Raw genomic sequence first — 12,500 nt, 5'->3', positions numbered from 1 at the left:
TTCTTTCTTTTCCTATGAAGAACTAAAAACAGATTTTTCATTTAAAAAAACCCCAACAACTTTGTCTTTATCTTACCAGTTTCTCATAATCACCTAGCTTGTCCCTCAAATAGTGGTAGAGGAAACAAGGGCATGCTCAATTTCAGCCACTTGTTTCAATTACAGGCCTGAAATTCACAGGTCAGTTAATAATTATGTTCGATCAGATAATGGTACAGAATTTTCCTTAAAGTACTCTTATTAACAATGGGGAAACTGCCACATTTTCTTCTAATTGGAAATCAAGAACCAGTTCATTCATATCTGTGATATTGTTTCTAGGCATTCATACAGACAGCCTAACTGGGCCTAGTGCACAGGGATTGTCTTCCCATTCAAGAGTACCTGGCAGTAAATAATGGCATTGTGATGTGACACTAAACACAGAAAAAGGGACAGCTCATCTTCCTTGTTACAAAAATAATACCCTTGCTGACAACTACTGGATTGCGTTCAAACAATTCTGTTTACATACCTCAAAGAATACATTTGATTATGGCTTTTATAGTCTTGCTGAAACTACATCTACCAAACCCAGCCCTGCAGCTAAGGAACACTAACAGAAGTGGCATATCTTATGCCCTCACTTCCAGAACAATGATATGCCTTTGGGCATGGGAAGCCTGAAGTCTAGGATGTAAAATATCAGAAAAATTGTCAAGTGTCTTACAGTACAATAGCAAAATAAATTTGGGATAGTTACATCTTAAAACTTAATCTGATCCATTATAAATATATTGGCCCTTATAGTCTATTACCAAACTGGGTCAGAACACTTCTGCCAAAACATGTTTCGCATGAAAAAAGGGATGTGGGGAGAAATTTGTGAAAAATATTTTCTGATCACCTCTCGTTTAATACCAGATAACACACTTTTTTAAGGTAGCTACAAAAATAAGGCATTAAGGACTGGATTATCAGAGACATATGCATACATGCCTTCCACTGACTTCAGCTGGGGTTATAAATGCTCAGTACTACTGAAAGTCAGACCCTAAACCTCTGGGGCCAAATCCTTTCACTCTTCTGGATAGGGAAGATTTGATAGGCAGGATGTAGTCTTATTGCAGAGCAGGAAGTGGGGAGTCCTCAAAGATAGCACCCAGGGCTCTAATTGGGGGGGCAGGGACTAAAAGGTGGCATGCTAAGCTTCAGCCACAAGCCAAGTTCCATCTGCTTGAGATACCACTCACTGCGGATGTTCTAAGTACAATCACATAGGCTCTGCTGGGCTCCTTAGATGTGACACTCTTTCAGTAGGATTTTGGCTGCACCATTGGACAGACTAGATTAAGGCACTGGCAAACATGGATGGCCTCCAGGTTATTCAAGGACATCAGAATCTCAATGTTCATCAAAATATTGTGTTTCTAGCCTTCATGGTTTAAAAAAAAAAAAAAAAAGCTAGAAAATGTGACCTGAATGTAACTGAAGCAGTAATCTCAGTCTGGCTCTAGACAGTCAGGAGGGAGAAGCAGCAATTGGAGCCAAAGAAGAAGCCACCTGCACCCATAGCCACCATCAGACCAGACCTGTCCCCCACTGCTCTGGAGGTTGGTGACGAGCTGACTGATTGGGAGGTTTGAATGGCTCACTAAGCTTCATGGGACTGGCTCCCCAGGCTCTGCTCCTCCTACTCTCTACCCATCCCGCAGCCCGCTCCCTTTTGGCACCAGGGGTCGGACTGGGGGAAAAAAGTGGAGGTACTCTCCCAAGTACCACCCACTTGCAGCACTCCAAAGAGATTTCATTCATTGCAGTTTTTGCAGATCTGTATTCTTCCCTCTTTTTTATTAACCTGTTTTGATAGCAGTGAGATAATTAACACTGTTGACATTTAAATCGGCATCACTGGACTTAGTTGAGATGAATGGGGCAATTCACAACTCTGAGAGCTATTGTTCCAGAGGCTCTGCAGCTGCAGGCAGGCATTTGATGTTTCCAAGGCTTTTCTACAAACACAACAGCTAAATTCTGTAAAACAAGATGGCAGCCTCAATAGACATGCTGGGCTGCCAATGGATCCTAGCTGAAGCTCTAACACCCCAAGCACACTGCAAACCACAGCTCTCCAGGGCCTTGTTACACAGTGCTGAGTGCCATTATGGGTGTGGAGTGGTGCTCAATTAGCAACTCTCCTGATCCATGGAACAAACACCCTTAGAAGGTGGCATTTCCTATAGTTACTAGGCCTCAAACACCATGGTGCTGAGTCTCTCATAAATGCTTATCAAGGTAAGATTAGCCAGATGGACAGTCAGGAGGCTACTGCACCTATTATGCTACAGTACTGGCACTGATCTGCAGCTGGGGGTGGGAGACCCACCCCCTCTCCCAACTATTTAATCTATCCTACATTCACCATAATACCTGAGCTCATAGGCTTTGCATCAAACATTGTGAACACCATGCACAGCCAGTGTACTTGGCTGAAGTTTGCAACGGGCCTAAGTAAGACCTGCTTCACCATTTAATCCCTTGGTGGGGCCACAGTTGATGAACTGGAGTGATTGCACAGTGCCACTCCTACATACCACAGAAGGCTACTCCATATCAGAGCTGCAGAGGCTAGTACAGAGGTCAGTAACAGAGGACTGGTTAGAAGAGGGTCTCTGGAATCTATAGTTATATGGATCCAGGGGCCCTAACATGCCATATAGATAGTGTAGGGATATTTTATTGCAACCTGCAGGTTGGAGTAACAGATGGGAGATGTCTGGCGCTCTAGCCTCAGTTTGAAAAGAGGATATCATGTCCCCAACCCTCTTTGTCCTCCACATCATTCACATAAAGACTGAATAGTTAGGTTTCATGCAGGGAAAGTGAATCTCACCCATGTGTGCAAGTGCCAGGATATCAGCCTTGTTTATGATATCTTACAAATGCTAGTCTGCTATTTTTAAACATATTTGGAAACAGAAATATCACTAGAAAAATGGATGTAAAAGATACAGTACAAACTAGTGAATAGAAACTGACATCAACTAAACCCACATACACTGTTTCGTATTTGGCTTTTCAACATCCAATTGCACAACATTTTCAGCCTTACAGTGAATGTTTTGCTTTGCAAGTAGGTGAAGAAGACACTGATTTACAGTGATTCCGATAGGATGTGCAAATCATTGGATATTATCTGAATTCCACCAATATGGAGCCAGATCTTGTAAGCCCTCCACATGTAGAATTCCAGTTGAAGCTACTGGTATTTCCATACTGGGAGGGTTTTGCTGATCAGACACAAATACACAGGAGGAGAAACCCAGGAACCACAATACAACCTTGAATCTGAGAACAATTAAGAAAGAGAACTAGTATGATACAAAATCATAAATGGTCATATGTCAGGGAACCACCGTATTTTAATACGTATGTAACTATAATAAAACATGGCATTTTTGCAAATAAAATGGTGTGTTTGACTAATGTGACAGAATATTTTAGTAACATAATTTGGCATTTTGCTAATATGATAAAGTATTTCACTAATGATACAGAAGCATGAATACTATATCAAAGCAGCAAAACATTACATTTTAAGTATTCAATACTCTAAGGTGTTTCACTAATTAAGATATATTTTTCTAATGCAAACAGTAGTTGTGCTTGTGTTCTTTATATTTGTGATCTTATTTGGTGCTGGGTGTTAGAGCTACGCAAAAATATTCCTACTACTTTCTAAGGACTGGATTGTGGCTAACCCCTGAATGGATGTTCTGGGGAGGACATAAGGATTCTCCTCTTCTTGTACTCCCTTTGCAGGAGCATGCCGCAACTACATCTGTTGAAGCCACCCTGAGTAGTCACGCTTTGTTACCACTAGCCATGTGGTGAAGAATAGTAGAGAGTAGGTGGGGCTATGGCTCTGCCCCCGCTTCTCCTAGTTAGCTAGCAGCATCAGCAGCTGCGGAAAGTTGCACACATCTGCACTGAGTGTGCTGTCCCACACCAAAAAAAGACACACTATACGTATTGTTCTGCTGTACCTACACTAGGCAGTGAACACCCAAATTCAGCATATAATATTACGTAACATATTCACAGTAATATTTAGGCACAATAGAATGACTTACAGTCAGACCCTGAATGTTACTTTAAAGGATCTTTTTATAGTAGTTAAAAGAAAAATAATCTTACGCCAAGCATGTGCGACTTTCCTATTATATATGGATCACTGATAAGATATAACCATGATTTTAGGAGCCAAAATAGTCTAAGTCAACAAAGGACCCTTATTCTTAAAAACCTTCGGCATATTGAAGGTAAAAGTTTGACCGAGTAAAGACCTATTTTATCATCACTACTAAGTTCTCTTTAAAAACGTTTAATTTTTGCTTTAGATGACCAGATAACAAAAATGAGGTTAGTATGGGGAATACTGCAATACTGAAGTAACTTTGTGTAGATGTGTAAAGCAGGGGAAGAGTTTTATGGTGACCACTCTACATATACATATGTAAAGGGACACTGTCAAGCAAACATGCCAAAAATTTGCCCCTGTCCTCTTCCCACTTCCCAGATTCCCATATCTATGTTGGGGATCTTGTAAGAGGAAAATATAACTGTCCAGCGATAGGCTCATATGTCTTAAAATCCTAGAAGATGCACTAGGAGCAACATAACGAAACAACAACAATAAACCCAGGAAGCACAGATTGCAAACATGGATATATGTGCCACTCCATCCGCCCACTCCACTCTTGAGATGAGGACTGAAACAAATGAGAATATGGACTCTGAAACGCTCAAGCTCAGGTTTCTTGTCAATTACATCCACAAGTGAGCTCACAAAAATGAAGCCAGAGGGAGACACCGGAAGGGGACAGTGCACATGCCTATTGTCCCAACAAGTCAAGCATCATGGAGTTATTGTTCTTTTGCTCCCTGATCATCAGCTGGGGTTTTAAAAATGTTGCATTCTTCATTTTGAAGGTTGATAGCTATATCAAGGGAAACTTGAAGAACAAAACGGCAAGTTTAAGTGCAGTATCAGCCTTGACGGTGACTCTTTAAGAAACTTCAGGCTGTGGACTATTGATACAATACACCACAAGGACTTCCTGACTTGCAACTTCCCAATGTTTCAATGGAAGTTTCTGTATTGAAAAATTAGCACCACCTACACTGAATTCTATTCAGCATAAGCACAATAACTATGTTTACTAAAGATGCTTGTGAAAATTTATTTATTCCATATGCTCATTAAAGGCATTTTAAAACCTGTATTAAAAATAAAAAGAAGTGGTCATAATATGGAATGATACCTTCAGAAATTATTTTTTAAGTCAAAGAAATTTTTGACACAGAAATATATATCTGAAACAACTTTTTTTTTGTAAGTTGACTTCAATACATTTAGGGTTATTTATTTGATGGGCTGTTTCTTTGTATGCATGGTTTCAGCACATATTCTTAAAATGAAAATTTATGGAAATCATTTTGCCAAAAACAAACATGTCAATTTTACAGAGAAATTAACCTTCCAAAAACAAGGGTTTAAAATAAAAAGTCTAACAAGCTGGTAACTACAGCAGTGGCATTGTAATAAGCAACTGTATAATACGCACAATAAACTCATGATTACTATTCAACCCTAGGGTTCTGAGATTTTTCCATTTTACCACTCTAGGTCCTGATCCAAAGCCCTCTGAAGTCAATGGAAAGGCTTATTTGGACTTCAGTGGGATTTGAATGAGGCCCAAAAATATTTTAATAGGAGTATACCTATAGGCATTTGTAGCTGTAATTAGCCAAAAATAGATGTTTTATTGGATATTCTCCTATGAAACCTGCGTTTATCTGTTTGATATCCTGCTTTGATAAAGCATGGAGGTAAACATGGATTTAGAGGTAAATTTTAAATAAAAGCCTTTGGATTTTTTTCCCCTCAGTCATTCTTTGTTCAATTTACAATTTTGGGAAGTTTTAGCCTGAGTGTTGCAATCTGGATCTAGGAATAAACAAAACAAAATAAAATCTGAAATTCGGAAAAATAAAAATAGAATTTGACTATTTCATACCCAGTAAACTGTTACATTCCAATCTTGTATAATATTTATATTATTTTCCTTTCTCAGAGAAACCAAGGTCTTATTCAAATGTTCAAATTTCAGCAATTATTAAGTGAAACCAAGATGACCCTTTCGTCCTCTTTTGAAGATGAATTACTGTCTCTTCACCACTACATTTTGTCAGTTTTGGTACAGCAGAGTCGATACCTTCACCTTGACGTGAAAACTTTGTGATTTATCTGTCCTTCCGTTACTCAGTGTTACCACAACCTGAAGAAGTACAGCCAATCATGATACTGAGAGCAGACTTTGGTCGCAGCCACTTGAAAAAAAATAAAGCACTCTCTGATGATAGACAAATGTGTCTTGTTAGCAACAGCCAAAAAGCGCTTGACTTGTACTAATAACAAAAAGGCCATGTTGGTCACCATGGGTCTAAAGACGAAGCACCCTGTCACTGCCTTGGTTGGGAAATTAGCAAATAATGTTCCTTTTCCTTGATAAATGGGTGACAGTTCTCTCTCACCAATCATTTTTTAACATTTTGATGCATGTCTATGATCCCGCTGGAGGAACAGAAAAGTTTACTGGCCCTCAATTTTCAGATGATGAATGGAACACTCTAAATGTGCGATTTCTATATGAGGTATAGTTCATTTTAAGCAATTCTAGTAAATGGGTGTCACTGATTAGGACAAATAGTCTACTTGTGCAATAGCACAAATGGTATGTCTCATTCTTCTGGCCTCCTTTGAGACAGAAAAGAAAGGGGACAACAATGACCCTGTTAAACCTGGAGTTACTATTGTTTTAAAATGAGCCATTGTATAATATGCAATTTCCAGAATGCTATGACTTGATGCTTTACTGAATCAGTTTTTAACATGTTTAGCATTTACTTCTTAATTAAAATATACTTTATACTGAAAAATCCCTTCTGAGATAAAATACAGTGCTAAACAGAAAATGTATTTTCCCTTTTGACTTTCACTGAAATATTTTAAAGGAAATATAGTTTTATAAAGCACAATGAGGCTATTTTAAAGTGTTAGCGGCTACAGTTTTTTGAAAACTGCCTAATCAACTTTGAAGGACTTATTAGAAAGAACCATCTTGAGAGAAAGACAAGGATATCTGTCCTACTTTTTGTTTTATTTATTTGTTTATTCATTTATTTTTATTTTATTTTATTTTATTTTTAGGGCCTGGTGACAACCAATACTTACATAAGGTCTGATCAATAAATAACCAATACTGTTTTTACAATGAGTATAACTTGCTTTAGGACAAGAGCACTTAAAATAAAAAAAGAAAGTACAGCATATATGGTTTAGAATTGCTGAGAATGTCAGAATTAAAATGTACCCATAAGTTTATTTTTAAAGGCTTACCACTAATGTAACAGTATTCGTTATCTACATTTTTGTTTTAATTTTTTTTTACAATGACTGGGTTTCATGGGTAAGAACTATAATTGAGTAGGTACAAGAAATAATCAGATGGTTTAAATTTAACTAAGGCATTAGCATTTAGTTTAGCATAGTGAAAATAGTATGATTTGTGGGAGGCAATTAACAATCATTTGCTCTGTGGATACAAGTAATTTGTTTAAAGAGCACTGACCTATGAGACAGCTAGTTTGTGTTGGCTGTGATGGAAGGGAGCTATTGACTCTAAACAGTGTAACAGTGCCATTGACAGAATCACATTTGAATGCACACAAAAGATCTTTAAAATACTTCAGAAACATGAGATCTTTTCAGAGGGTGAAGTGGGGTGGGGGTTAAATGAGGCAAACTAGCCAAAACAGAGATTCAGATACTGAAGGAAAAGTAGTCAAAATGAAAGAGCCAGGACAATATAGTCATTAAAGAAGGTTTTTCCCCCTTGATATTCTGCTAGTGTTGAAGAAGAATCTAACTTTTCCCCCCATAAATACTCTATCAGAAGGAACACAAACTGTGAACAATTACTGGTTGAGTAATGATTTCAGAAACCTGAAATTGAATGCAAGTCTTTGTGTAGAAATAATCATTTTTATGTTCACATCTAGTAAATGCATTGCAGACCTGGGAATGGTTCCATGTATTCAACATTCAAGCTTTTTCTGTGTCCATTTTGGACATGTTTACTTTTGAATGCCAATACCTTGTTTAGCAACTCAGTTCAGTATACTGCAAACCTACATGCTCATTCTAAGTAATTTATGGTAATTTCTTTAATTGAGCAAAAGAAGGGAAGGTCACAAAAATATCTGGGTGGAAAAGGTCAGCATTAAGAGTTCTAAATGAGATATATTCATGGTATGCTGAGGACCTTTGTTTGAAGAAATACTAATATTAATTGGCTTGAATTTCTTTTGTTTAGTAAGAAACCTTTATGCAAAATGTGCACTTTAAGAAAACAGTAGTGCACTTGCACAAATACAGTGCAAACTTGCTACTGGTTGCTTAAAGTGAACACACAAAATAATTCCTCACACCTTAAAACGTATGCATAAAAGTAGTTTGCACTGTAACATAATTTCATTTAGAAGCATACAAATCACAATTTGCCTTAATCAAATAACATTGCAATGCTCATATTCTAATTAAAAAATAATCTCTGATATTTAATTTAAGAACCTAGAAGACTTCTACCAGTAAAATGATTACTCTTAACCTGCACAGAATTGCTCAATTTAACTATGCAGAGAATTTTTCAGGTAAGGACTATTTTAATTACTATTAAACAAGCAAATGATACACTATTAGACAAATATTAAAACAAGTATTGCATTCAGTTATTAATTTGCACTATTCACTTTTAAATGCAGCAAATATCTCATTAATTTAATTTTAGGTGCCCACCAGTTTATATTGCATTTTACAGTCTGGAAGGCAATTTACTATTAACTGGCAATTACATACAGAATGATTGTTAATTCTGCTCCTAAGTGCTAGCTGCTTGAAAATTGTTATCTCTCTCTAATTTTTGACCTCCTTACAACCGGGGTGAGGTATACTGGGAATACAAAGGACTACTAGAGAAGAGCTGGACATGTCATTTGTGACTCATTCTTTTAATTCACCGTGCTAATCAACTGAACTGCCACAATCTCCCAAGGTAATTGTATCTTTATAATACTTGAAAGCAGTGGGCAAAAAGGTATGGATAGATGGGGATAGGACTTCCCTGAGCCTGCTGAGAAACAGCACAGTATCCTTACTATGTGTGACTAATAGGGCCTGTTTTTGAAAAATCTGGTACTTTCATATCACTGTACACAGATCATTTAATGTCTCAACTTCTATACTTTACAAAGGCTTTGTACTCCACACTACACTCTTGTTTCATTATTCTGCAGCCTCGTTGCCCTATGGTCCACCTCATGCTGAGAAGGTTAAATGTTAGAGTGCCAAGCCAGACTGCAAGCATGGTGGGACACTGATGGGAAACAGATGCCCTGGGGATTCAGCCCCTCCCTACTATAGGGCCACATAATTTTCATATTGTGAAATACAGTGAGGCTTGGCTCAGTTTTCAATGGTGAGTGTAATTTCCAATCATTATCTCATTGTCCCCATCAATTTAGGGGCAATGCAAATCAGACAGAAGTTTCCAGGTCAGACAGGCTCTGACCCTACCTTTCTTTTTACTTTTTGTTGACATATAGGCTTCTGTATCCCTTACAAAGTGTTTGAAATGTATATTTCTGTTAAGTTTTTATTTCATTTTATTTTATTTTCGCAGTAAATTAATTGCAGCAACAGCGGTTTTCGAAACTTTGATGATTCATTTAAACATCTTTATTTAAAATGTCCCTATGAATCCTGGTGAAGGAGAACTCCAGAGTAGGAAAAGTAAATGGCTTCTTTCTAAAACTTCATTTATTTTTCCACTTTTAATTTAACCTATGGAAATTTACATTAAAATATCAATTTATGGAATTTCTTGAATCTATTAATATAAGGAAAGTCAAAAGCAAGACTGAACATTTAGGGCCAGATGCTCATCTGGTGTAAATCAACATAGCTCTGTTGCAGACAATGGAACTACATCAATTTATAACAGCTGAAGAAACTGGATTTTAGTCTAACATTTGTAGTTAATTCACTTTACTTTGCTGAATATTGTTGCTTACAGAGCAAATATAACTAGTCATTGTTTGGAGCCCATTGCACAAATACCTGGTCACAACAGTTAGTTAAAGTATGAAGCTAGAATTTCCCAGGATTCCCCAGAATTCCCAGTGTTAATTCCCTGCAAAATTGAATCATATACTTCCATGATGTTTTATTGTAGCTTTATGTGGATTGATTTCATTTGTGTTTATCATAGTATTTTTAAAGACTCTATAATCGTGATTGCATTAGCCAGTTGCCTATAGGTAGCCCATTCAACCCCAGCCAGCTTTGTAGTTAACATCTGCTTAGCATACCATATGAAATAAGATGGTGGTCTTAGGCAACGTTCGCATTGCAGAGAGGTCAGTATCACCAAAACCACCACCACCGCATTTGGCACCCTTCTTGACAGTCTCAGCAGAAAAGCCAAGAACTGAACAGACAGGGAGACTTAAATATCCTCTCACCCTTGGAGGTGGGTCCTTCCAGATCAGAGCTGAGGTACACTGGAGGGAAAACTTACACTGCTCCTGCCCAGGTTGTGCCTGTTTTGTGGATAGATGGAGGACTTCAGTCTCCACGGCTATCAATCCAGCACCTTTCATGAACACTACATTCATACTAAAGGCTCAATCCTGATCCCACTGAAGCTAATGGCAAAACTCCTATTGACTTCAATGTGAGCAGGCTGGGAGTCCTTAAACAATAATTGTTTTTAAAAGTCTCAATAATCTGCTCATAGTTTTCAAAAGTACCCCAAATACACATTTTTTCCAGCAAGATCAAAACAATTAGACAGAAACAGTTACAGCCTATTGGGAAAATACCAATCTGAAGTGTTTTTATGAAAAACACATTATTTAACAAGTAGGCTTTAAGGCCCAGATCCTCAAAGGTTTTTTAGGCACTCCCTTAACTCCCTTAGGGCTTGTCTATATTACCTGAAGGATCGATGGGCAGCAATCGATCCAGCGGGGGTTGATTTATTGCGTCTAGTCTAGATGCGATAAATCGACCGTCGAGCACTCTCCCGTTCACTCCGGGACTCCACTGGAGCGAGAGCCACAGGTGGAGTCGACGGGGGAGCATCAGCTGTCGACTCACCGCAGTGAAGACACTGCGGTGACTAGATCAAAATACGTCGACTTCAGCTACATTATTCATGTAGCTGAAGTTGCGTAACTTAGATCGATCTCCCCCCATGTAGACCATGCCTTAGTCATCAATTAAGTCCCACTTCAGCCCATATCTGTGGGACTTAGGTGCCTAAATACATTGGGGGATCTGGGCCTAAAATCTCTCCCAGAGTCACTACATTCTATCAATTTATTAAGTAAACATTTAAGAACTCTTTGGTGTTTATTTTTATAGACATTTGTGACACAACAGAACAATTCATAATACACACATGAATATTTGCAGTAGTAAGCATGTGTGTATTATGGACCCACTACATCAAATCATTAACTTAAAAAAATTATGAATGTAATTACCATTCATGTGAATATCAGCTTTTTTCATCTCAATATCTTAGTTGAATTCATTTTTTTAAATGCCAAAAGAACTCAGTCCATATTTTAGACAAAAAGCCAGAAATGTTTCATTTAAAAGATGAATTCTTTTGAGTTCAGAAACATTTGTAACCACAAAACTTCCATTTTTTCCTTGTGCTCTTGAAACTTAAAATCAAACACGTTTAAGAGAAATTTGGTTTAAACAAATGACTTCCAGGCTGCAAACTTTTTATGCCAAGTTTCATCTCTGAGAGAATTTTTACAGCCAAGTTATTAATAGGGATGGATGAAGTGGTTTGGATATAATAAGAAATACCTGAACCATTGCCCTAAACTTCAACTGAACCATTACTGAGGTTCAAAAAAGTTTGGATAACTTTTCTAAAAAAGTATTGTTCACTGCTGAGTACTTCTTCACTTCCTGTTTCTGGCTGGAACAGAGTAGGAAATGCTGTTGATATCTATATATAAAACTGGAATCTGGAAGTATCAGGCATCTTGTGACAGAGAGCCTGATCTCAAGATATCAAGACCAATTTTACAGACTGAAGCAGTTCAGATAGGCATTGGAGCTTTTGGGTGCTTCCCTGATCTTAACCTCTGAGTTATTTTGAGCTTTGCCCACTATTAGTCAACCACTCTGTTAATGCTGACAGACCCACTATTGTGAATGTACCACCGTTATATTCTAATCTAAACTGTATCTGTAAGAGAGGGGAGATATTACTCTGAACTTTACACTTACCAGTGTAGACAAATCGTCCAGGAGCACCTTTACAGAACTGCTTGGATTTGTAGGACAGAGTTACTTCAACAACTCCAGGAATGTG

At 37.8% G+C, this 12,500-nt stretch overlaps 1 protein-coding gene across 11 annotated transcripts in view; it reads right to left on the bottom strand.

Moving 5' to 3' along the window:
- EBF3 (EBF transcription factor 3) overlaps positions 1 to 12,500 on the bottom strand; it is a 132,000-nt gene that overhangs the window by 24,956 nt on the left and 94,544 nt on the right. For all 11 annotated transcript variants that reach the window (XM_027819585.3, XM_027819594.3, XM_043552266.1 and 8 more), the window contains exon 10: positions 12,416 to 12,500. This exon is cut by the window's right edge and continues 42 nt beyond it. In XM_027819585.3, the coding sequence (XP_027675386.1) occupies positions 12,416 to 12,500 (85 nt within the window). The remainder of the gene's footprint in view (positions 1 to 12,415) is intronic.

The sequence above is a fragment of the Chelonia mydas genome, chromosome 7 (assembly GCF_015237465.2).
Source record: "Chelonia mydas isolate rCheMyd1 chromosome 7, rCheMyd1.pri.v2, whole genome shotgun sequence".
In the NCBI taxonomy this organism is placed as follows: Eukaryota; Metazoa; Chordata; order Testudines; family Cheloniidae; genus Chelonia; species Chelonia mydas.
The sequence above is the reverse complement of the archived record's forward strand: the minus strand, read 5'-3'. Positions and strand labels throughout refer to the sequence as shown.